General features: G+C 44.1%; 1 protein-coding gene across 9 annotated transcripts in view; it reads left to right on the forward strand.

Annotated features, from left to right (window-relative positions):
* The window catches only part of TXNL4B (thioredoxin like 4B), a 94,894-nt gene extending 77,186 nt beyond the window's left edge, over nt 1-17,708 (forward strand). For all 9 annotated transcript variants that reach the window (XM_069204852.1, XM_069204854.1, XM_069204857.1 and 6 more), the window contains exon 4: nt 17,151-17,708. In XM_069204852.1, coding sequence (XP_069060953.1) covers nt 17,151-17,316 — 166 coding nt within the window. In that variant the 3' untranslated portion in view covers nt 17,317-17,708. The remainder of the gene's footprint in view (nt 1-17,150) is intronic.
* Nucleotides 17,709-27,416: the final 9,708 nt, after the last annotated feature.

Genomic DNA, 27,416 nt, shown 5'->3' on the forward strand with positions numbered 1-27,416 from the left:
ACATATTGTGCCCCAGGGAGGTGGTGGTCCCTGGGGGGGGGGGCCGCGTGGCCCCCTATGTACTTTTAAAATGTAGCCCGGAGGAGGTGGTGGTCCCCGGGTCTGGGGCGGGAGGTCTGTGCGTCCTCCCCCCCCCCCCCCACCCTAAGTTTCCTTATTATGTAGTCCCGGGGAGGTGGTGGTCCCCAAGGACTTGGGGGGGGGGGGGGTGGCGGGTCTGTGCGCCCCCCCTTTTTAATGTTGTCCCAGGGAGGTGGTGGTCCCCGGTGGGACGATGCTCCCCTCCCTAAATAAATATATATATGTTCGAAGACCTGTATAGCTGCAGATACACATGCTGTGCATACGTCTGCCATCTAGTGTTGGACTCGGAGTGTTACAAGTTGTTTTTCTTCGAAGAAGTGTTTTCGAGTCACAGGATCGAGTGACTCCTTCTCTTCGATTCCATTGCGCATGGGCATCAACTCCATGTTAGATTGTTTTCTTTCCGCCATCGGGTTCGGGCGTGTTTCTTTTCACCCCGATAGTTCAAGTCGGAAAAGCTTGAAAACTCTTTATTTCGCGTCAGTATTGTCTCAATCGCATTCCACCTTCTATCGACACTTCGGTACCGTCGGATCAAACATCATTACTAGCCTTCGGGGCGCCCACGCCCAACTTGGGCCTCATCGGGCGGACCGCATGGAAGCCTCATGGACCGGACTCTATTCCGAAGCCAAGTCCCAGCCAAGCCAAAATATAAGGCCTTGGGGATGCCACTGCCTGAAGGCCATGGCTCGACCCGAAAAAAGACCTTAGGTGACCAACCCACAACTTCGGCATCGAAAAAGGCCACTCCTCCGAAGCCATCGAACTCGAGCCAAAGCTCTGTCTCCGAGCCGAGCAAACATCGCTCTTTCAAATCGAAATCTCAAATCATTTTCGGAGCCGAGGCCATCCCCAACCCTTTGGAGCCAAAAAAGCCTATTTATACTGAGGAGCATGGTTTTTCACAAGTACTTAAAGAAAACCACAAAGCTACTGGGGAGGACTCACAGATAGAGGCAATGAATGAAAGGCAAGCCAGGATTCACATCCATAAAGATACTGGCAGAATTTTAACCGCGCCTCCTCCAAAACCAAAGAGGAAATTAGCCTTTCAAGAGGAATTGAACACTACACAGCCTCCAGCTAAAGTGCCAACAACAAAGGAGAAACCTCCACCTCCTCAATTTTCTCCTCCTCAGTCTCCTCCTCACTCTCCACACTTATATATTTCTCCGCCTACCAGTCCTTCACCTATGCAGTCACCATCACACTCATTTGATTTGCAGCAGGACAATGTGGATCCATGGGATCTTTATGATCCAGACCCCATTCCAGACAATAACCCAGATTGCTATCCCTCTAAGCCTTCACCACTGGAGGATAGTACAGGCTACACTCAAGTCATGCTAGGGGGGCATCGTGTCACAATGTCACCATGCATACTGAGCCATTAGAGGATGATTTCCTATTTAATACACTCTCCTCTATGCATGCAACATATCAGTCACTTCCTATGCGCCCCGGCATGCTAAAACATGCTGACCAGATATTCAAGGAGCCAGTAAAAGCAAGGATAATTACTCCTAGAGTGGAGAAAAAATATAAGCCACCTCCTTCTGATCCTGTCTATATGACCCAACAGTTACCTCCAGACTCGGTAGATGTAAGCGCTGCCAGGAAGAGAGCAAGTTTGCAGTCGTCAGGTGATGCACCCCCACCAGACAAAGCGATTAGAAAGTTTGATGCTGCGGGGAAAAGGGTGGCATCTCAGGCAGCCAACCAGTGGAGAATAGCCAACTCTCAGGCATTGTTGGCTAGATATCACAGGACCCACTGGGATGAGATGAAAGACATAATCCAACATCTCCCTAAGGAACAGCAAAAAAGGGCACAACAGAGAGTAGAGGAAGGGCAAGCCATCACTGATAATCAGATCAGGTTAGCCCTAGACTCTGCAGATACAGCAGCCAGAACCATCAACAGTGATGTAATCATAAGGAGACATGCATGGCTTAGGTCTTCATGATTCAAGCCTGAAATCCAACAGGCAGTGCTCAATATGCCGTTCAACCAAAAACAACTTTTCGGCCCAGAGGTTGACACTGCAATTGAAAAGACGAAAAAGGATTCAGACACCGCAAAAGCCATGGGTGCACTGTATACCACACAATACAGGGGATCCTTTCGTAAGCCCCAATATAGAGGTGGATTTAGGGCCCAAACTGCCGAGGCATCCACCTAACAGCCATAGTCGGCCTACCAACCTCAATACCAACGAGGTGGTTTCAAAAGCACTTACAGAGGCCAGTACCCCAGAGGCAGGGGAAAATATCAAACATCACAACAACCCTCACAACAAACTAAGCAGTGACTTGTGCCATTCCTTTCCAATTCACACCTCACCTGTGGGGGGGAGACAGCAAAGGTTCCACAACAATTGGCAACGCATTACCACAGACAGCTGAGTATTATCAATTATCCGCAATGGCTATTGCGTGGAATTGACACAAACTCCACCAAATATTCCACCAAAACCACACAAACTGTCCACAGACCATATCACTCTGTTGCAAGATGAAGTCAAATCTCTATTACTCAAACAAGCAATAGAAGCTGTGCCACAAAATCAAATAGGGACGGGAGTTTACTCACTGTATTTCCTTATTCCCAAAAAGGACGGGACCTTATGGCCAATATTAGATCTAGAACCCTCAATCTTTACATCCTGTCAGAACACATTCATATGGTGACACTACAGGATGTTATCCCACTACTTCAACAACACAAGTTCATGGCAACATTAGAACTCAAAGATGCGTATTTTCACATACCCATCCGTCCAGCGCACAGAAAATATCTCAGGTTTGTCATTAAAGGAAAGCATTATCAGTTCAAAGTGTTACCCTTCGGAATAACAACAGCTCCCAGGGTATTCACAAAATGCCTGGCGGTAGTCGCAGCCTACCTATGAAGACAACACATTCATGTCTTTCCATATCTAGGCGATTGGCTAATAAAATCAAACAGTCATACACAGTGTCAAAACCATGCGCATTATGTAATACAAACCCTGCACGCCATAGGGTTCTCCAACTACCAAAAGTCACAACTACAACATACACAAATTCAACAGTACTTACGGGCAATACCAAATACTCAAAAAGCGCAAAGAATACAAGCATTTCACAATATATTAGCACAAATTCAGACATGCCAACAGTACACTGTCAAATTAGTGATGAAAGTATTGGGCATGATGGCATCCTGTATTGCGATTGTTCCACATACAAGACTAAACATGCGCCTCTTGCAACAGTGCCTTGCACAACAATGGTCACAGTCCCAGGGTCACCTTCAAGATCTAGTGTTGATAGACCGCCAAACATACATGTCCCTTCAGTGTTGGAATTCCACAAACCTAAACAAAGGGCGAACATTTCAAGACCCTGTGCCTCAGACCATACTTACAACAGATGCATCAATGATTGGCTGGGGAGCTCACCTCAACAATCACAACATTCAAGGACAATGGGAGGCCAAACACAAACAGCTACACATAAATCACTTAGAGTTGTTAGCTGTCTTCCTAGCACTCAAAGCTTTTCAGCCTCTTCTCACTCAGAAGAATATCCTTACCAAAACAGACAACATAACAACCATGTATTACCTAAACAAACAAGGAGGGACACATTCGTCCCAACTCTCCCTCCTAGCCCAAAAAATGTGGAAATGGGCAATCCACAACCAAATTCACCTGGTAGCACAATACATTCCAGGGATACACAACCAATTGGCAGATGTTCTCAGCAGAAATCATCAACAAACACACGAGTGGGGGATTCACCCTCAAGTACTTCAACAATACTTTCAACAATGGGGAACACCAGACATAGATCTGTTCACCACCAGCGAAAACGCAAAAATGCCAAAACCTCGCATCCAGATACCCACATCCCATATCCAATGGCAGTGCTATATGGATCAATTGGACAGGGATATTTGCTTACGCCTTTCCACCTTTCCCAGTCATTCCTTTTCTAGTCAACAAACTGCATCAAAACACGCTCAATCTGATACTCATAGTGCCAACGTGGGCACGTCAACCGTGGTACACAACACTATTAGACCTGTCAGTAGTACTACACTCCAAACTCCCAAACAGACCTGATCTGTTGACACAAAACAAAGGGCAGATCAGGCATCCAAATCCCAACACACTCAATCTAGGGATTTGGCTCCTGAGGTCATAGAATTTGGGTATTACAAATACCAACTGAATGTATGGAAGAAATTATGCAAGCAAGAAAACCCACTATCTGGCAGTGCTATGCCAACAAATGGAAAAGATTTGTATATTACTGTCAATCTAAACAAATTGTCCCTTTTTCAGCATCAATACAAGATATTGTATGTTATTTGCTTTATTTGCAAAAATCAAATGTAGCTTTTTCTCCCATAAAAATACATCTCACTGCAATTTCCGCATATTTGCAAAATATACAGCACAGCTCTTTATTTAGAGTTCCTGTTATCAAAGCCTTCATGGAAGGGTTAAAACGCATCATCCCACCTAGAACACCTCCAGTGCCTTCGTGGAATCTAAACATAGTGCTTATGCGACTTATGGGCCCACCATTTGAACCTATGCACTCATGTCAAATACAATTCTTGACATTGAAAGTCGTATTCCTAGTCACAATTACATCATTACGAAGAGTTAGTGAAATTCAAGCTTTCACAATTGAAGAACCGTTCATACAAGTACATAAACATAAAGTCGTACTACAAACAAACCCTAAATTTCTTTCTAAAGTAGTATCACCTTTTCATATCAATCAAACAGTGGAACTACAGTCTTCTTCCCCCAGCCAGATTCTGTGGCAGAGAGAGCCCTGCAACATTAGATATTAAAAGAGCTCTAATGTAATACATAGAGAGAACAAAATCATTCGGGAAAACTAAACAGTTATTTGTGGCCTTTCAAAAACCTCATACTGGTAACCCCATGTCAAAACAATGTTTAGCAAGATGGATAGTAAAATGCATCCAAACATGTTACCTTAAAGCTAAAAGACAACTCTTAGTTGCACCTAAAGCACATTCTACAAGGAGAAAAGGGGCTACAATGGCCTTCTTAGGAATGCTGTGCATTATCCTGCCATCTAGTGTTGGGCTCGGAGTGTTACAAGTTGTTTTTCTTCGAAGAAGTCTTTTCGAGTCACGAGACCTAGGGACTCCTCCCTTTCGGCTCCATTGCGCATGGGCGTCGACTCCATCTTAGATAGTTTTCTTTCCGCCATCGGGTTCGGACGTGTTCCTCTTCGCTCCCTATTTCGGTTCGGAAAAGTTAGTTATCAGAAAATTTGACGGTATTGTTTGCGCTTGGTACCGGGTTAGTGCAAGCACATCGACACCAAAGAAAAAAGCTTTTCGGCGGCCCTTCGGGGCTTTCACTCCTCAGCGGGCCTGGTCAGCCCGACCGCGTCCATCTTCAAAACCTCATGGAACGGACCCCCTTCCGCTTCTGCCCCAACTTCCACGCAAAGTATCCTTATACAGACCAACACTTGGTCTGTAATCAGTGTTTGTCTCCCGAACACTAAGAGGATACTTGCGAGGCCTATCGGGAATTTCGATCCAAGAAAACACTACGGGATCGAAGAGCTCGAAGACTCCAGATGGCGTCGACACCGGCCGGGCACATCGACGTCGAAGAAGAGGAGAGATTCTCCATTCAAGATTCGGACTCTGACGAGTCCGAGATTGGGCAGCCGAAGACGCAACAAACCGTGAGTAAACCAGCCCCTGAACAAACTCACACCAAAATAATGAAGGCCAAGGGGACGCCACCACCAACAGGCCATGGCTTAACCCGAAAACACAGTGACCAAACATCGACACCGAAAAAGGCCTCTCAGCAGCCAAAGACATCCGACTCAGGTCGAGATACCGGCTCCGACCAGACTCGGCACCGAGAGTTCGGCACCCCGAAAGTCAAAAAGGTTTACTCTGAGCCGAAAAAGACTGCCGAAAAGATTTCAGTGCCGAAACGTGCGGTCTTGGAGCCGAAACAAGGCTCCTATACAGAGGAACAAGACCTTTCAACACAATTACAAGGTCACAGATTTGAACAAGAACTGGGCATGGGAGACCCAGACCATACCCAGAGGAGGCTGCATATACAAAAAGACACTGGAAGGATCAGAACTCTTCCTCCAATAAAAATGAAGCGCAAGCTCGCATTACAAGAGGTGGAAATGCAGCCAAAAGCAAAAGTGGCTAAAGAAAAGACACCACCACGGTTCTCGCCACAGCAATCGCCAGCACATTCGCCACATCTGTCCCCGGTAGCGACACCCCCAATGATGCAGTCACCAACACACACAGGGATGAGCCAGGATGACCCGGATGCATGGGATTTGTATGATGCACCGGTCTCGGACAATAGTCCTGATTGCTACCCGGCAAGGCCGTCACCACTTGAGGACAGAACTGCATACATGCAGGTGGTTTCAATGGCAGCTACGTTCCATAATGTAGCATTGCATGCAGAGCCCATAGACAATGACTTTTTGTTCAACACCCTGTCATCTACGCACAGCCAATACCAAAGCTTGCCAATGCTGACAGGCATGTTAAAACACGCCAAACAGGTGTTTCAGGACCCAGTAAAAGGCAGAGCAATCACACCTAGGGTGGAGAAGAAATATAAACAACCCTCTACTGACCCTGTATATATCACACAACAGTTAACTCCTGATTTGGTGGTAGTAGGAGCAGCCCGGAAAAGGGCAAACTCCCAAAGTTCTGGAGACGCACCACCGCCCAACAAAGAAAGTCGGAAATTCAATGCAGCAGGCAAGAGGGTGGCAGCACAGGCAGCCAATCAATGGCGAATTGCCAATTCTCAAGCTCTACTGGCAAGATACGACAGGGCACATTGGGATGAAATGCAACATCTCATTCAACACCTTCCCAAAGAGTTCCAGAAACGTGCCCAACAAGTTGTTGAGGAGGGCCAAACTATCTCCAACAACCAAATAAGGTCGGCTATGGACTCAGCAGACACGGCGGCCAGGACAGTAAACACAGCGGTAACCATTCGGAGACACGCATGGCTACGAAACTCCGGATTCAAGCCAGAAATTCAGCAGGCTGTGCTGAATATGCCTTTCAATGAACAACAATTATTTGGGCCGGAGGTGGATACGGCTAGAGAAAAACTGAAAAAAGACACGGACACGGCTAAAGCCGTGGGCACGCTCTACTCCCCACATAGCAGAGGCACTTTTAGGAAGACGCTCTTTAGAGGGGGGTTTCGTGCTCAATCCACAGAGCCTTCCACCTCACAAGTCAGACCCACATATCAGGGCCAGTATCAGAGAGGAGGGTTTCGAGGACATTATAGGGGTGGACAATTCCCTAACACCAAGGGGAAAATTCCAGAGCCCAAAAACCCCACAAACTAAACAGTGACTTCAATGTCACAAACCCCCACCATGCAACACAAGTGGGGGGGAGACTTACAGAATATTACCACAACTGGGAACACATAACTACGGACGCGTGGGTCCTAGCCATTATCCAACATGGTAATTGCATAGAATTCATACACCAGATGTGCCTCCAAGAGCACACAATATGTCCAAACAACACTTAGACCTGTTACAACTAGAAGTCCAAGTATTGTTACAAAAAGAAGCAATAGAACTAGTACCCAACCATCAAAAAGGAACAGGTGTATACTCCCTGTATTTCCTAATTCCAAAGAAAGACAAACTACTGAGACCCATATTAGATCTCAGAACACTGAATCTTTACATCAAATCATATCACTTTCACATGGTGACACTTTAAGACGTGATTCCCTTGCTCAAACAACAGGACTAAATGTCAACATTAGATCTAAAGGATGCTTATTTCCACATACCCATACATCCTTCACACAGGAAATACTTAAGGTTTGTAATCCAAGGCATGCATTACCAATTCAAAGTATTACCATTTGGCATACCAACAGCCCCAAGAGTATTCACAAAATGCCTTGCAGTAGTAGCCGCTCACATCAGGAGACAGCACATGCAAGTATTCCCTTACTTAGATGATTGGTTAATAAAAACCAGCACTCAGCAACAGTGTCTTCTACACACAAAATACATCATAGAAACCCTACACAAACTAGGGTTCTCTCTAAACTACCAAAAATCACATCTACAACCGTGTCAAATACAACAATACTTAGGAGCAACAATGAACACACAAAAGGGGATTGCCACTCCAAGTCTACAAAGGGTACAAGCCTTCCAAAATGTCATATTAAACATATACCCAAACCAACATTATCAAGTGAGGTTTGTAATGAAACTCCTAGGCATGATGTCTTCATGCATAGCCATTGTCCCAAACGCAAGACTACACATGCGGCCCTTACAACAGTGCCTAGCTACACAATGGACACAAGCACAGAGTCAACTTCAAGATCTAGTGTTGATAGACCACCAAACACACTTCTCGCTTCAATGGTGGAATCCTATGCATTTAAACCAAGGGCGGCCATTCCAAGACCCAGTGCCTCAATACGTGATCACAACAGATGCTTCCATGATGGGGTGGGGAGCACACCTCAAACAGCACAGTATACAGGGACAATGGGACGTTCAACAAAGGCAACTGCATATAAATCATTTAGAACTGCTAGCAGTGTTTCTAGCATTGAAAGCATTTCAACTGCTAATAGCCCACAAACACATTCTTGTCAAAACAGACAACATGACAACAATGTACTACCTAAACAAACAAGGAAGGACACACTCCTCACAACTGTGTCTCTTAGCACAAAAGATTTGGCATTGGGCAATTCACAATCACATTCACCTAATAGCACAGTACATCCCAGGGATTCAAAACCAGTTGGCCGACAATCTCAGTCGAGATCACCAACAAACACACGAATGGGAAATTCACCCCCAGATACTACAAACTTAATTTCTACGCTGGGGAACACCAGAAATAGACCTATTCGCAACAAAACAAAATGCCAAAACTTCGCGTCCAGGTATCGACACCCTCAGTCCAAGGGCAATGCGTTATGGATGAGTTTGTCAGGGATATTTGCTTACGCTTTTCCCCCTCTCCCACTCCTTCCTTATCTAATAAACAAATTGAGTCAAAACAAACTCAAACTAATACTAATAGCACCAACCTGGGCCCGTCAGCCTATTGGATCTGTCAGTAGTACCTCATATCAAACTACCAAACAGACTGGATCTGTTAACTCAACACAAACAACAGATCAGACACCCAAATCCAACATTGTTCAATCTAGCAATCTGGCTCCTGAAATCTTAGAATTTGGACATTTAGACCTTACACAAGAATGTATGGAGGTCATTAAACAAGCTAGAAAACCTACTACAAGACATTGTTACGCAAACAAATGGAAAAGATTTGTTTATTACTGGCATAATAATCAAATTCAACCACTACATGCTTCCGCCAAAAACATTGTAGGCTACTTATTACACTTACAAAAATCTAAACTAGCATTTTCTTCTATTAAAATACAGCTCCAGCAATATCTGCCTACCTGCAGATTACACATTCAACATCACTCTTTAGAATCCCAGTCATCAAAGCATTTATGGAGGGTTTAAAAAGAATCATACCCCCAAGAACACCACCAGTTCCCTTGTGGAACCTCAATATTGTATTAACACGACTCATGGGTCCACCATTTGAACCCATGCACTCTTGTGAGATGCAATACTTAACCTGGAAAGTAGCCTTCCTAATAGCTATCACATCTCTTAGTGGAGTAAGTGAAATACAAGCATTTCCTATACAAGAACCCTTTATACAAATACATAAACATAAAGTGGTTCTCCGTACAAATCCCAAATTCTTACCAAAAGTTATATCACCATTCCACCTAAACCAAACCGTGGAACTGCCAGTTTTTTTCCGCAACCAGACTCAGTAGCTGAAAGAGCCATACATACATTAGACATTAAAAGAGCACTAATGAATTACATTGATAGAACAAAACAGTTTCGCAAAACCAAACAATTGTTTGTAGCCTTCCAAAAACCTCATGCAGGAAATCCAATATCTAAACAAGGCATTGCCAGATGGATAGTGAAATGTATTCAGACCTGCTAAATTAAAGCAAAAAGAGACCTACCTATTACGCCAAAGGCGCACTCCACTAGGAAGAAAGGCGCCACAATGGCCTTTCTAGGGAATATACCTATGACTGAAATCTGTAAGGCTGCCACAAGGTCTACGCCCCATACATTCACAAAACATTACTGTGTAGATGTGTTCACAACACAACAAGCCACAGTAGGACATGCTGTATTACGAACATTATTTCAGACAAATTTCGACTCCTACAGGCTAAGCCACCGCTTTTGGGGAGATAACTGCTTACTAATCTATGCACAGCATGTGTATCTGCAGCTACACATGCCATCGAACGGAAAATGTCACTTACCCAGTGTACATCTGTTTGTGGCATGGGACGCTGCAGATTCACATGCGCCCTCCAGCCTCCCTGGGAGCCTGTAGCCGTTATAAGTTGATGAAACTTTACATTTGTAAATTTGTAAATATAGACTATTTAGACTATTTTTTATATACATTATGTACATACATACATACTTACTCCATTGCATGGGTACCTTTACTATATACACAACTCCTACCTCACCCTCTGCGGGGAAAACAATCTAAGATGGAGTCGACGCCCATGCGCAATGGAGCCGAAAGGGAGGAGTCCCTCGTCTTGTAACTCGAAAAGACTTCTTCGAAGAAAAACAACTTGTAACACTCCGAGCACAACACTAGATGGCAGGATAATGCACAGAATGTACAATGGGTAAGTGACATTTTTCATATATATATATATATATAGTGTATGTGTGTGTATGAGAGAGTAGGTGGGTAGGTAGGTAGGTAGATCCATCCTACTGGCAATAGCAACCAAGTAAGTATAGTTAGGACCTAGTTTCCATAGAAAAAGCATTTTTCTTTTTGGCTATAACATTGATGCCATTTTCTTTCCCGCATGGGGCTGGGGGGACAATGAAAAACTGACATAAGGGGTCAGAATAGAGGTACCCTGACCCCATAGGACAAATGGAGAAGTCCTTTAGGGACTCCTCATGGGCAAGAAATTACCAACATTTTTTTTTTTTTTTTTGCCCGATCCATGGTTTCACGGACCCATCACGGCGCTCAGCGAGGCCCCCAATCTAACCTAATGATGAAATCTGAAGCACAATGGAAAAAAATACACCCACTTACACACCAACCACACGCCGAAGACCGTGTGCAGGAGTGGTTGTATTAATGTATGGTGATTATATATTACTTTCCGTTGAAAAAATAAAACTTACAAATTCACTGAAAAAAAGAAAAACAAAGGTTGAAGGGACGTTATAGTTAGATTGATATTTTACCCATACAAAACCTCAGCAATTCTAGTTATACATGCCTGAAGAAACTATAACTCGTGCCTTTAAGTAACTTTAGGCCACAAGTTATAGTTTCTTAACATAAGTATAACTATAACTGGTGAACTTCTATCGTTTTGTTTGGGTAAAACGTCAACCTAACCATAACGTCCCTGTAACCTTTGTGTTTTCAGGATTACATTTATAAATCTATGATCTACTAAAGCAATACTTGTAAGAGGGGGTTCAGTTAGGTTGCGAATATCTCCTGATACACAAACTCCAGATTGAAGATAAAGAAGTAGGTGAAGTTGAAGTACTTGAGATAGAATTCTGAGCTCTTTGTGGAATATGAGCAGCTTGTGAGGGCGGACCCTCGAATAGTCTATGAGCTCGTACAGCAATGTCTTGACCTTGCGATGGCCACCAAAGATAATGGTGTTTGTGAGATCTGCAAACCCTTTTAAGAGTGACAGGTCTTCTTAGTAGAATTGTTCTTATTGGAGTTAATCTCCCTAGAGCCCATTCTGGTGGCAGTGAGCGATCAGACACCCTTGGAGGTGATATATTGAAAGTACCGTAGGATGAAATGGGGAATTCAGCAGAGTAGAATTATGAGAAGGAGAATTCAACGTAGAAGAATCAAAGTGCTATAGAGTTCGACTGACCTTTATACTATGCATATATATTCTAATACCCTCACTCAAAAATCACTGGAAAATGCCTGGCTATGAGTTTTGTTTAACCCTCATGCTGGTAGGTGCAGTGTTGTGCTCAGCATTGAATTCTTCAATGTCAGTGTTGTGTCTGTCTGCTTGAAGCTGTGTTTCAACTTTGAAGGTATTGGTCTCTTCAGAGTTGAGTGCCCCCTCAGTGGCAAGCTAAATAGCTCTTGTTGATTGACTGGTAGCAGTTATACCCGAGTTCAGTGTTCTGGATCCTGATCAGCATAGACCTAGATCTGTGGTATTCATGGTGTGCTTTTGATTTTTGGTCAGACAATTTATTATGGTTAGACCTACTTTGACAATTGAGTCATATCTTTGTTATGTAATGTAGATACCTATTGACAAGGTTTAGCATTAATCTCTTCTTTCATGTGTTAGTAATACCCAATGGTAAAAAAACGTTGATATTGCCCCCTGCTCATGTGACAGTTTCTCAACAAGACACAATACATTTTATTATGGTTTGTCCTTTGTACTGCACTTTAAGGATTGTTTTATTTGTCCTTCATGTAATAAACTGAATTTTAAACTGGTTACCCCTGTACTTTTGTATCTACAATTTTTAGCAGGTGCTAAGGTTTGTAATTCGTTTCGCCTTTGTTCTCCGGGAGCAGTTAGAGCAAGGACTCCAGTAGGATGTGCATGAATTGTTTCTGACCGTTTTTATTGTAGCTTTTATGGTTTGTATTTCTTAAATCGAATAAAGATGAATTCACCTTGACCTTTATTGATTAGTGTCCTGCCATGATGTGGCATGGCACAGCTAGTGCCCAGTGGCAACTGGTTACTTTTTTAACATGCAACTGGTATTCATGGTGTTTTAATCTCTAGTTTGAGCCTCCCGACTCCTTTGAAGTCCTCAGAGACAGAAGTGTGCAACCAAAATTAGGAGGAGCCTCTTCTCCTTGGCCCTGCTGCTGTTGGGAGATCATGCTTGACATTCAGTCTAATTGTTTCTCTGTTCTTCATAGTGTGTCTTGAAATCTTTTGGCAATATTCACTTTTCCCTTGAAGATGTGAGCCAGGAAGATGGACAATGCAGAGACGATCGCAATGTTTTTCTGTTTTAGATGGGGCACTTGGCAAAGAGTGAAGAGAGTTTTGGAAATAAAGCAACCCGAAAGTGTTGTATGTATTCGAAATCCAAAGTTTTGGAAATATTTGATTTTTAATTTAAAAAAACAATAAAGCTAGAAAATGCTGAATATGGTGCTTCCATATCCTGTTCATACCAAGTTAAAAAGAACTGAGGCAATAGCCACTAACTGTGTGATGGAATACTGGTGGTATGTGTTTCCTTTAGGACAGTGGTTCTTAAACTGTGGTCAAAGGACCACCTGCGGTCCCAGAAGTCTCATCATAGAGTCTGCAGCTGTTTTACAAAATTAAATAGAACAGCAAATAAAGTGCAATGAATAAAGTGTGTGTGTGTGTGTGTGTGTGTGTGTGTGTGTGTGTGTATATATATATATATATATATATATATATATATATAATTTTGTGAATTAAACAAAATATTTCAATATTTGAGCATTTGTTTGGTGTGTTTGTGTGTATTGCTTAGGCCCAGCTTCCAGTAATGACTCTGTAAAGTAGTGATTCAGTGGGGGTTCACAGAAGTAAAAAAAAATTAAGAACTGCTACTTTAAGATGTAAGGTAAGGTTTCCATCTTTAACCTGCTCGGTGCCGAGGACATAACGGTTACGTCCTCAGACATGGTGGTCATGTGCTGAGAACAGAACTGTTACGTCCTGTGCACACGACCACCAAAGAGATTTCCTGTTTCCCAAAAAAACATTGGGAGCTGGGAAAGGGCTTTCCCAGCTCCTGAAGCTGTTTTTAGTTTTCACTGAAATGATGATCAGCGCACCATAATTTCAGTGAAAACAAAAGTGAAATGAGCCGATCAGCTCATTTAACTTTCACTGCCTTAGTGCTCAGGGGGCTATCTCAGCACACCGAGGTAGATGGGAGAGGTATCATTGATAAAGGGAAATCTCCCCTTTCCAATGGCACCTTTCTATAGTGGATCTCTGCTTGGGGATCGCTGCAGGAGGGCGATCCCTAAGCAGGAATCCACCAACTCTACACCAGGGAGGGGGAAGCAGCCCCTTAGGCAAGAGCTTTTTCTCCTCTGGTGTTTTTTTGGCCATATTCAGTCTTTCTGCCTCCCCATGCCCACCCCCTCCCCCTTGGGCCAGATGCGGGAAGTAGCCCCCGATCTGCCCCTTCATGGGTTCAGAAAGCCCACTAGGCACCAGGTATTGTTTTCTTTTATACATCTAGGGGTGGGGGCATTTTAACATGGGGAGGGGCAGAAAGCCCACAAGGCACCAGGGTGTATTTTTATTTTTTTCCTATTCATGTAGGGGTGGGGCTGCCCAGAATGGGCATTGCAGTGCTTCCCCACCCAAAAATAAATGGGCACAGTCTTTCTGCCTCCCCAGAAGGCAGAGGGGAGCACTATCCCCCAATCTGCCCCCCCCCTCCCCCGGTAGGCAGAAAGCCTACTAGGCACCAAGGACTATTCTTTTTTTATTTATCCAGGGGTTACGGCTGCCAAGAATCAGTCTGGCAGTGCCCCCCCCCGCACCCCCCCACCAAAAAAAATGGGCACAGTCGACCCCGGGGAAGAATTATTATTATTATTTTTTTAATAAGAAAAAGAGGGCTGGGCACTGCCTGACATGGACATGGGCATGGCTATGACCGCACCCCAAATAATTTCTCCTCCTTCTCCTGGTACAAAATGTGTTTTTTTGTTTTTGTTTTTTTAAATTCAGCTCTAAATGTTCCTTAAAGCTGGGAAGATGGTGACTGTACAGCAAACTGTTTGTGGATCTCATTTTTAGGGAAAAAGCAGACACTTCTATCGGAAGCACATTTCCCCTATTTTTCTCTAAAAACTCAAAATTATGCTATATTTTGCCTATTTTCTCAGTCCCATTCAGGGCAATCCACAAACACTTGACACTTTTAGAATTTACAGGATGTTGAAAAAAAGACACAAATGTGACGCAAATAAAAAGTTATGGAGGCCTAAGCATGAACTACCCCAGAAAACCAAAAAAGAGGTCAGCACTGGAGAGAAGGGGGCAAAGGGGGAAGGCTTAGCAGTGAAGTGGTTAAAGGTTTTAGCCTATTTAGGTACAATAACCTGGCTTACTTTAATTTACTTAAAAAAAGATTTGTAGAAGGTCTTTTGTTGTCAATTGCTTTACATTAGTGGTTTGTTAGAACAAGCTTTTATTTCAGCAACATAAACACTGTTTGGCCAATATTCCCTACAAATAGGTTATGAAAATTATATTTTTGTTTCCACAGTGGGCTTTTCCGGAAAAACCTTTTATAGATAAGTGCTCCTGGATGCTGCATATGTCCACAGCTGTTCCAAAATCCTACCTGGATGGTTCTAGAAAATTCAGGACTGTGCTGCCAATGTGTGGTGCCAGCAGATAGCCTGCCGAGATCATATATCCCCTGCACATTAGGGGAGTTACATTGGCTGCCTATTGCTATTAACCCATTGGTGGTCAAAGTTCGATTGGCATGCCTCATTAGAACATTGAGATCCATGTTGATAGGTCTTCACAGTCACTCTTATTTGCAGGAGTACTGTAGCATGTTTAGGATATTACTAAGTTTGATTTTCCAGTATATGCCACAGCATGCCACTAAAATACCTACTTTAGAACGCTGAGACCTTCCAAGAATTTCACATATTTATTTAGTTTACATTTTATATCGAGCAGCTCTGCCATTATCGGATGTCTGTTTGCTGTACAAAAAAACAACCATGAAGATGAGGGATCTCTTCACAAAGAACAATAAAAACATGTCTATACAGGTACACTTTCGCCCTTATTGGCAAGCCAGTGACCATCTGGAGAGAAAGAAGTAGGGCAAACAGGTTGAATATATGGACAGGAGCAGATAACATTTGGGTGTCCGTAGCAAAGAGTCATGATGGAACTGGCTAGAGCCTTTCCAGTGGTAGGAGAAGGGGGATAAGTACCTGGATTAGGTGGGGAAGCTGAGAAGAAAGAGGGGAGAAAAGGGAAAGCAGAGAGAGCGTGATCATCAAAAGTTTGTGGGGGTTGAAACAAAGCTTGCAGGAGAGGATATGGACAAGATCGGAGAAAAAAGGAAAAGTGCAAGTAATTAGTGCAAGAACGGATGAGGCTAAGAAAGTAAGGGACGGGACAGGATGGGGGTAAAGATGTTGGTGAGTTTCAGATGAGATGGCAAATAGGTGAAGTTGAAGTTAAAATAGAAACATGTCTTCTTTAATTCCGTTATTGATATTTTTGTTACATCAAAAGATTTTGTGTCTGTATTTCTCCTCTGTTGCAGATGAAATTACCCCATTAGAATTTAGTGTAAATATTGAGTCCTATTCCCAGTCATAGCAAGGGGAAAAACACTCACGTATGTGAAGGAAGACAAGCAGAAGGTCTTGATCCATTTGATTGAACATAATTGTCTTTGCTGTGTTAATAGCAAATAGCTGAATATTTACAAGATCTTGTTTCTGCTATAATAAATCATTCAAAGTAACATTTAAAAGTTGTTGGCCAGTATTTAAATCTCTCTTTCTGTTTGTTCCATCACATACTCCCATTATCCAACTCCAAAGTTAAGATATTTGTTTTCTCATAAGCCCACACGTTTCATGAACAAATACATAAAACAAAAATCAAACTAGTTAGAAGTTGAAGATCTAGGATGTTTCAGCTTTCAAAGATGTTTTCTAGTTTGTAAGGCGATTTCCTGCCCGAGCCTTAAAGTAGGAATGCTATAGACTATGTTGATGTCACTCTTCCAGTGTGTTAGATGTTTTTATTTGCCAACGTGCCAAGAGAAAACCATCTTAACGTGCTGTCTATGTCTGAAAATCAAATCTATATTCTAATTAATATCCATTTTTTCCTATATTTGCAGGTCTCCAGATCACACAAAGTTTGTGGGGAGTTTCAAAACCAAACAAGATTTTATAGATCTCATTGAGGTCATTTACCGTGGAGCGATGCGTGGGAAACTGATTGTGCAAAGTCCTATTGATCTCAGGAATGTTCCAAAATATGATCTTCTCTATCAAGGAATTTAGGAAGACTGCATAAGCATAGACTTCTATACCACAATTTTAGGTTCTGTTTGTTTTAGTTATTGTGCCTTTTATACTGAAGGCTGCACGTTTGACATTTTTTGTCTAAGGGAACAGATGAATTTTCTTTTGTTTAGTTCCACGAGTCCTCTGTAAAACAGTATGTGAAATAAACAAGTCAGCCCAGTTACTCTAAACAATTACAATTGTAGTATAAATAGCGCTGGGAGGATAATTCCTTACATACTAAAATAACTAGCTGTGCATTCAAGTTCTTAAATAAATTCTGTTTGTGTTCTTCATAATCCTCTTGTGAAGTCCATATAAACCATTGCCTTTCCTGTAAGCAAAGTACTGCTGTGGATATGATTAAAAAAAAAAAATGCATTGACAAAGTTGGTAGGTCTGGCTTAAATGTGGTAACGCATGGAAGCTCAGGCATGCGCAAATGTATTTTGCTTGCATCAGCACCTTCAAGCAAGTCATGGAGGGTATGCCATTGCTTGTTGCCATTTATCCATAGGATGGGTTGCAAACTGCGCACACACTGGATACTTTTGCACATACGATCTCCACTAGGTTAAACCTAGTGCAAATTATCCAGGCAAGAGTGCCTAAGAAGAACAAGCAACAAGAGTGAGGAAGTCGCAACAGGGAGCTTATTGTACCCTCGAAAACTGACCGGCATACAGTCAGTTTTTGCCAGATGCGCAGCTTGCAGCCCTCTCTGAATGGAGAGCTGTGGTCTTACTCCTGATTAACTACTTTTTTAAGTCCCACACATACAGAGTGGATGAAGAATTTAGTGAGCGAATAAGCACAGCCATATTCATATTGTAATTGGTAGTAAAAAGACATATTTTAGGCTTAATGTCACCTAGCATTGAGATTTACAGTCTGCGGCAAGAGGTGGAAATATTCTTCTTGAACTACAGTAGTGCAGCAAATAAACATCTGAAGTGGCCTTGGAGGGAAAGGAAAACGAATGGGAGATGAGCAAGCTTTGCGTTTCGAGTCCCAGTAGGTATGCTGTTATATCTCGCCTGCAGATTGTGCTATCCCAATTAAACTGCAATAACTCATTTCAATGGAGCTGAAATTAGCTCAATATTGGTGAACACGTACTTTAACCTTTTATATGAGAATTGTGGTCTTTGTACATCTGGTGGATATGTATCATTTTTCTTTAAAATTTCGTAGGCGTGAAATTAGAAGTTCTACTCATGGACCTTAATATTTCTCAGTATCTAAAGGAAAATACACAGGCTTTCTGCTAACTTGGTTGTCAGTTGACTTCTCAATTACGAAACGCATGAGATGATATCTTCAGGCCAACCAGATTACTTTGTGTACTACCACCCCACAGTTAGATTGGTAACGATTGGGGCACAAAAAAGTAAATGCCACATCATTCGCCAGATTTCTGTTATTCATTAATTGAACTCCCTACATATGATAATGTGAGTTAATTTCTCAGATGGAGCTGTTCGTGGCAATGCAGTCATGCTAGAAGCTAGAACACCCAGTTGAAGAGCGATAGAGAGATGAGTAAAGAGAGAATTAACCAACAGCCATGCTTTATTGCAATTGTTAATATTTGGCTGTTAGGTCACCCTCCCAGAGTAATAATCATCTTTACTGCTTCACATAACAAATGCAGTAGACAACCTCCAGAAAAAGCAGTGAAGACAAAGCAGGAATGCCAAGACACCAAAGCCAGCATCCAAAACTGAAGCCTCCAGCTGCCTGTTTTTCCTCCTGTTTTAATGGCTACCACAGCACCAAAACAGCCTCAAGCACTGAAAGTTCCAGTTTCCGATTCTAAAATTTGTGACCGCTAAAACAATATTAAAGTATAATAGAAACGGACAAAATTCCACTGTTACACCAATTCCCACTTTTCTTTTTTTAAGTTGTAACCTTCTATTTTATGCCTTTATTTTTTCAAGTAACCATGTCAGTAGTTGTTGGTCATTATTTATTAACTGTAGCAATTTATTAGCAGTGTTAGAAAATGTACTTAAAACACAATCTTTCGTTGTAAATCTTGTGGCTGGAAAATGAGACTGCTATTATACTGATGTCAGCATTTTTAAATTACAATATTTTATAATTTTGCGTTTAGTTTTTAAGGTATCTATTTGTAATTTTGCCATTATTTATTGATTGCTGTAAGTTGTGAGAATTTATCGAAAAATTATTTTGAATACGAAAAACAGACCTTCCCAATACTGCAGTCTTTGCCTCTTTCAAGATACAATGTGTGCTTAGGTGCATTAATAGTTTTTAATGAACTTTTTTATAGCTAAAATTGCCTCACATTTAGAAACTGCAAGAAGTCATGACCTCGGAAAAGACTATTACCTCCCGTCCCTCCCTCGCCTTCCTTTTAACCAATGAGGCCTCCCGCCTCCCCTCTAGACCCTCCCTTCCCCTTTCAAAACCCCCCCCCACCCTTATCCCCTCCTGTTCTTTTGTCTAGCCCACGCTAGACGGTTTTCTTTCCCTTTTCTTACCTGCACGGCGGGGCCTGGAGGTCGTCGATGGAGGCACTCCTCGGGACGCGGAGCTCCGCGAGGAGTGCTACGGCTGGGTCGCGTCTTGAACGAGCAGCATGGTTGCTCGAGAGGCGTGTCCTGGAGGCCGGCTGACGGGGTCAGCCGGCCCTCTGTGGCTGGGACGTTGATTTCCGGGTTTCAGCGCCGCGGAGCCGCGGGGAACCGAGGGACTTCAACTCTGAGATGCTCTCAGGTAGGACGGGCGTTCGGCCCGTGGTTTTTAGGATATTTGGATGAAATAGGTGACCTCTTTAGGGATTGGTGGAGCCCTGATTGGGGGGAGGACCAGGTGCCTATATAGAGGGTAGTTTTTTGGGGTTCCAGTCAGTGATTATTTGTTTACCATGCCTAAAGTTCCAGCAAAGAGACGTAGGATTGTCTCTTCTTCCTCGGAGGAGGAGGGGGGTGAGGCTAGCATTACTACTCCGGAGAACTCACAGGTACCTGGCAGGGGTACTCCCCTCATGTCCAGAGAGGAGGTTCAGGATATGATTGAGGTGGCGGTGACCAGGGCACTACAAGCAGGCGTGGCCAGGACTGGTCAGTCTAAATGTGAGCATTCATCGGTAGCAACTAGGAAATCCTCATCGGAGAGTGAGGATGAGGCCCCATCGACGTCATCTGGGGGGAAATATGTTTCCAGAGAAGATATGTGGGAAGTGATGGCACATGTTCGGGACAATTTGGGTTTCCCAGTGTTTCAACCTGCAGACTCGGATTCTCATTTATTTCCTCAATATAAGACACCTTCAAAGTTTGCCATGCCTTTTCAGGGACCTGTGAGGGATATGGTGTTTCGTGAGTGGAAGGATGTGGATAAGGCTCAGGTTCCACGATTCCTTCAGAAACTTTACTTACTTGAGGGTGAGGAGGTTTTGCCTCCTTCAGTACGCCTGGACTCTATTTTGGCTACTCTGATTGGCAAAACGGCAGTCAATCCGGAGGATTGTGTGCCTACGGATGCCACTGACCGTAAAGTGGATTCGGGTCTTAAGAGGGCTTTTGCTGCGGAAAATCTGGCGCTGAGGGCAGGGATTTATTCTGCATATGCGTCACAGTCATTGGTTCAAGACTTTGATAAACTGGCGGTGGCTGTACAGGAAGGGGCGGAATGTTCGGAGCTCCTAGCTGGTATGGAGCAGCAGGCCAGATTGTTGGCTGATGTGTCTTCGGATGTGGTCCGTACTTCGGCTCTGGCATCTGGGTCTTTGATTGGGGCTCGTAGGTCCCTCTGGTTGCGTTCCTGGAAGGCTGATCCGGGGGAAAAGGCGGCCTTGTTGAGACTGCCGTTTGAAGGTCGTACCTTGTTTGGAGAACAATTGCCATCCATGCTTTCCAAGGCTTTTAAGGAACGGAAGCATGCCCTACCTTATAAAGGGGGTTCTTCTTCGAGTAAAGGGTGGAAGAAACTTTCCAGATCTTCTCCTACTAGGGATGCTAAATCCTTTTCATTTAGGAAACGGCGTTTTCAGCCGCGTTTTTCACCTAAGAAGTCTGCTCCTGCGACCCGGGGTGGTTTCAAGAAGGGGTCCTGACAATCACTGTGGGCCTGGCAGAGGGCCGGTTGGGGGAAGACTGAGTCACTTTCTTTCGGCTTGGAAGGACAGTGTAAACGATCATTGGGTACTAGACATTGTGGCCAATGGTTATGTCATAGATTTTGTGGTGGTTCCTCCAGATTCAGGGGTACGTCCCACACCTCTGCCTTCAGAGGGGTCACGGAGAAGAGCATTATTGGACGGAGTGCGGGACTTACTGGTCAAGGGGGCCATTTCCCACGTTCCGCTAGACGAGCGGGGTCAGGGCACTTATTCGGTCTTGTTTCTTGTGCAGAAAGTTTCAGGGGGATTTCGGCCGGTGCTCAATCTAAAGGAGGTGAATACCTGGATCAGGACAGTGCATTTCCGCATGCTGTCCATTCAGACTATTTTTCCATTGGTCAGACACGGGGACTTTCTGGTGTCACTGGATCTGCAGGATGCTTACCTACACGTACCGGTGGCAAGATCCTCTCAAAAGTTCCTGAGGTTTGCTGTGGGTCAGGATCATTATCAGTTTTGCGTTCTGCCTTTCGGTCTAAAATCTTCTCCTCGAATTTTCACAAAGGTGCTGGCTCCTCTAGTGGCTTTGCTTCATTCAGAAGGGGTATTTCTGCATCCTTATCTAGACGACATTTTGATTCATGCCCAATCACGAGACCTTTTGCAGAAGCAGGTGGTCCATGTTCTGGGGGTCCTGCAAAACCACGGGTTTTTAATCAATTGGGAGAAGTCAGACTTAGTGCCGTCCCAGGATCTGGTTTTTCTGGGAGCTCGGTTTCAGACTCTTCTTGGGTTGGTGACTGTGTCAGAAAAACGGTTGGGTGTCCTACAGGCTTTGGTAAAGAAGGTATTGTTGCAGTCTGCTCCCCGAGCTCTTCTATGGTTGCGTCTGCAGGGTCATTTGGCGTCGGTGATATTTCTGGTTCCTTGGGCACGTTTCCATCTCCTGTGCTTGATGACATGGTTCTTGAGAAGGTGGACACCAGGGTCCGGTTCCCTGAAGGACAGAGTTCCAGGGTCCGGATTGATTCACAGAGAGTTGCAATGGTGGTTGGATGCAGACCACCTGAGGATAGGGGTTTCTTTATCGCCTCTGAGACCCGTGGTGGTGACGACGGATGCGAGCCTCTCCGGTTGGGGGGCATGGATGGGGTCGGCTCAGATTCAGGGGTTTTGGTCCCCTCGGGAGGCGAGTCGGTCGTCGAATTGGCGCGAATTGCGGGCAGTATTCCTGGCTCTGGTCCATTTTCAGGATTCCCTGAGGGGTTCGGCGGTTCTGGTTCGCACAGACAACTTAGTGGCCAAGGCTTATGTCAATCGGCAAGGAGGGACCAGGTCAAGGGCTCTGTTCAGTCTAGTCAGGGAGATTTTTGTGTGGGCTCAGGAGTGGGTTCCTTCTCTCAGGGCTACGTACATTCGGGGGGTGGTGAATGTTCGGGCGGATCGGCTGAGCAGAGTGATTCCTTCCTCTCAACTTTTCTCTCTCCGGAAGTCTCTGTTTCAGCATCTGGTTCGGCTTTGGGGTCTTCCAGTGCTGGATGTGTTTGCGTCAGTAGGGAATGCGAAAGTGGATCGCTTCTGCTCCCGGTTTCGATGTCCCCAAGCATGGGAGGTGGACGGGATGTCATGTCCTTGGCCGCAGGGCCTTTTGTATGCGTTCCCTCCTTTTCAACTACTCAGGGCGTTTCTGTTACGTGTGAGGGATCTGGGGTCCAGGGTTGTCCTAATTGCGCCACTTTGGCCGAGGGCGAATTGGTTCCCCTTGTTGAGGCTGATGGCGGACGGGAGGATGTGGCCTCTGCCTCTTTGTCCGTCTCCCCTGGAGTTTCCCTGCCTCCCATTGGGGTCATTGAGAAGGTTACACTTGACGGCCTGGAAGTTGAACGACGGGGATTGACAGGTCTGGGGGTGCCGGTAGCTTTGAGTTCTACATTGCTGGCTTCGAGGAGACGTTCCACTTTACTTTCTTATGGTAGACAGTGGAAGGTGTTTTCGTCATGGTGCTTAAGTCGTGAGTTAGATCCTACCTGCGCTTCTATCTTTGAGGTGATGCAGTTCCTGCAGGACGGTGCTCATTTAGGGTTGTCAGTGGCATCTCTTCGGGTGCAGTGGGCGGCTATTCAGGCATTCAGAGGACCATGGCGTAATCTTCAGGATGAAGGGCGCTTGATGCCGAGATTTTTTCAAGGGCTTGTTAATTTATTTCCTCGCCCGGTACGTTCTTTTCCTTCATGGGATCTGTCCTTGGTTTTGGATGTGTTGACGGAGCCCCCTTTTGAACCTTTGGGGGACTGTGATTTGCGCCATCTATCTTTGAAGACATTCTTTTTGGTAGCCATTACTTCGGCTCGTCGGTTGGGGGAATTGGGGGCATTGGCTTGTTCCTTTCCTTTTTGTAAGATTTTTCACGATCGGGTGGTTCTGGTTCCGGTACCTTCCTTTATTCCTAAAGTCAATTCTTCGTTCCATTCCCGGCAGGAGGTCGTCCTTCCTTCATTTTGTCCGAATCCCTCCTCAAGGGAGGAGGTCCGTTTGCATTCGTTGGATGTGCGCAGGGTTTTGTTGGAGTATCTGCGGGTGGTGGCTCCTTTTCGTAAAGGGGATTCACTGTTTGTTAATTTTGGTCCGGCTCGCAAAGGTGAGAAACCTTCCACGGCTTCCTTGAGTCGGTGGGTTCGATCTTTAATTCTGTTGGCCTATTCCTTGAAAGAGGTGGTTCCTCCTCAAGGGATTCAGGGGAGATCTACCAGAGGCATGGCGGCTACGGTGGCGGAGCTTCAGGGGACTTCCGTGGTGGAAATTTGCAGGGCCGCCACTTGGGCTTCTCCTTCGACGTTTGTGCGTCATTATAGGCTGTCGGACTTGGGTAGTTTGGAGTCGGTGTTAGGTCACCGGGTCTTATCCTCTATGAGATAATGTTTGGGATGTTCTTGGTGCAGGATATTAAATAAAGGTCTTGCAACTCGATGTCCGTCTCCTGTGTGTTTTCTTGCTATGTCTCATTGGTTAAAAGGAAGGCGAGGGAGGGACGGGAGGTAATGCTTCCATTTTCTTACGATAATGGCATTACTCCTAGTCCTACTCCCTCGCCTTCCTTTTCCGTTCCCTCCCACCCTCCCGGTACGGACTGTCCGAGTTGCAGCTTGGGCTTGGTTTTTGTACAGGAGGGGATAAGGGTGGGGGGGGTTTTTGAAAGGGGAAGGGAGGGTCTAGAGGGGAGGCGGGAGGCCTCATTGGTTAAAAGGAAGGCGAGGGAGTAGGACTAGGAGTAATGCCATTATCGTAAGAAAATGGAAGCATGTTCACTCCTTCACCAGATCCAGGTATAGCAACAACATAAATGTACACATCTTTGAAATACAGAGAGTTGGTTCTAAAACGGGAAAAGCCAACCCGATATGTCAGTCTCCGAAGGAACCTCAAGCAAATGGCTGACATTGGCTGCCCTAAAGCCCTTTTTCCTATTTTTATACTGTGTTTCTGATGCTGTATCTGTAGCTAGATCAAAGAAAAGACTGCATGCACTCAGTTCACCAGAAGCTAGAGCTAGAAAATGGAACAGTATTAGAGCTGCTGTGTGACAGGTGGAGTGTGATGACCTGCTTTAATTTACTTAATCCTCTCTCCACCTTCTCTAATATGAATCATATGCATTAATGTGATCCATTTAAGCCTTCTGGCAATATTTTGAAGAACAGGAAGCAAAAACCAGATTTGATAATCACACAATGCTTAGGGAAGCAGATGACATAATTGCAGAGGTTAGAAAAACCCTAAAGTGGCAATTAACCTGTGGTCCGGAGAATCCTCGGGGTCTATGAAGTTTACTCAGGGGGACCACAACTGCTTAGATAATTACATAATATTAATAGATTAATGATGTAAGATTTAAAGTTGAATTTTTTAAAACGTTGTGTAATTCTGAAGGAATTTGAAGTTGACTTAAGTTAGTATTCTCAGATTGAGTCGTGGGACCTATGCAAGTGCATCAAACCGAATATAGTATGGACGATGAGTGACTTGCATTGAATTTAGAAAAGTTATATGCTTCCCAATAAAATTAAAATTCCTTTTTTATATTTGTGAATTAAATAAAACAGTTAATAATTTGTTTGTTTAATTAATTTTTCTATACCTTTTGTGTGTTTTCCGTTTCAAATCACCAAAAATGCTTGTGCCAGTGTGATTCAGTGGGGGTCACTTGGGTCCAGTAATGCCTAAGTAGGGGTTTACAAAAGTCAAACGGTTAGGAAGCACTGGTTTTAAAAGGTTTCATACATCGATTGATTGTATACATTTCATGACAATATTCAGTCAGTCAATCAGTGATTTCTAAAGCGTGGCTAATCACCCGTAGGGTCTCAAGGTGCTGTTGGTGGATGTCTTTGAGGATTTACAATCCAAAAAGTTGAATAGGCATTCTTTGTGCTATGCTTGAATAGCAAGAATTGGTTTCATTAAATAATTGCTATGCAGTGGTTGCATAATAGTAAGGCTTTCATTTGACTTGTTCAAAGAGTATCAATAATGAAGCAGTTATGCAATTTTGATGCCTATTATATGAACTGCTTTACCTTTTGAAAACAACATATGACTTTATATCTACACTTGCAAACATGGCAGAAATCATATTTTGATTACAAAACAGCAAGTGGGTGGCATCCTGATCTGTTCATTTAAATTAAAGTTGGGCAGTTGTGATCCACCCTGTAAAGGAAAAAGATGTTGACATAACTTGGCATGAAATTGCGAGTATATGTGCCTGTAGTAGTCGAGATAAGGTTTAATAATGGCACAGCATTCTCTGCCATTCATTCTCGTAGTGTCTCAAATGACAGTTTGGAACCTTAGGATTGTCCTTTCTGTTGTTCCTTGATGTGGTGACATCATAGAACTCCACTCAGTCACCACATATTTCCCCGTCTTTCGACAAATGCGATTCTAGGACACATAAATGCAGTGCTTAGAAGCAAAAGAAATTCAAAAAGAACTTAAGAGAAGATTAGCTTTATGAAAAACAATTTAACTCAGACCCAGGCAGCCTAACATAGAGCAAAATACAATTCATTCGAACATATTGGAGCCCTGCAAAGAGAGCATAAAATGTCAAGTCAACAGAGTTTATGCACATAGCAGTACTTCAATAGCTTCTGAAATATTCGCCTAAGACGTGAACTTCAACAAAGCATAGAAGAATTGCTGTGAGATTGAAACCCCAACAGTATTGAGCCTTCCCCTTTATTAGGGTAGAGCGCAAAGAGCTCTGTCCCTGCTGTAATCTCTCTTTGGGCTTTTAACCACGCCCACCGCACACCCATGAGTTTGGTTGGTTTGTGGGCTTGCCTTTTAAAAGTCGCTTGCTTTTATTAGTGGAAGGCATGAGCAAAAGAACGATGGATTAAACCCAGATCTATGACTGGGGGTGAGTGTTTGACAATGTTCAGCATTCCGTCCATCACTTGTTGTTTTTGCTTTGTCGCCCTAAGTGGGAAGGGTATGCCCAGACGTGGGTCCCGTGCTTCCCATGCCACTGGATTCAAACTAGCCTGGCTGATGAGGGGTGAAACCCCGAAACCGGTCCCAGGATGCTTGTTTCCGGTCCAGTGAGGACCTGGCTTGGCAGTTCGGTCTGGACTGTTCCCATGAGGAACAGGGTCAAGACTGATTTGCATATGGCTGGGTCCAAACTGGGGTGGCATGGTGAGCAAAAGAACGATGGATTAAACCCAGATCTATGACTGGGGGTGAGTGTTTGACAATGTTCAGCATTCCGTCCATCACTTGTTGTTTTTGCTTTGTCGCCCTAAGTGGGAAGGGTATGCCCAGACGTGGGTCCCGTGCTTCCCATGCCACTGGATTCAAACTAGCCTGGCTGATGAGGGGTGAAACCCCGAAACCGGTCCCAGGATGCTTGTTTCCGGTCCAGTGAGGACCTGGCTTGGCAGTTCGGTCTGGACTGTTCCCATGAGGAACAGGGTCAAGACTGATTTGCATATGGCTGGGT

Source organism: Pleurodeles waltl, chromosome 8 (assembly GCF_031143425.1).
Source record: "Pleurodeles waltl isolate 20211129_DDA chromosome 8, aPleWal1.hap1.20221129, whole genome shotgun sequence".
Taxonomy (NCBI): Eukaryota; Metazoa; Chordata; class Amphibia; order Caudata; family Salamandridae; genus Pleurodeles; species Pleurodeles waltl.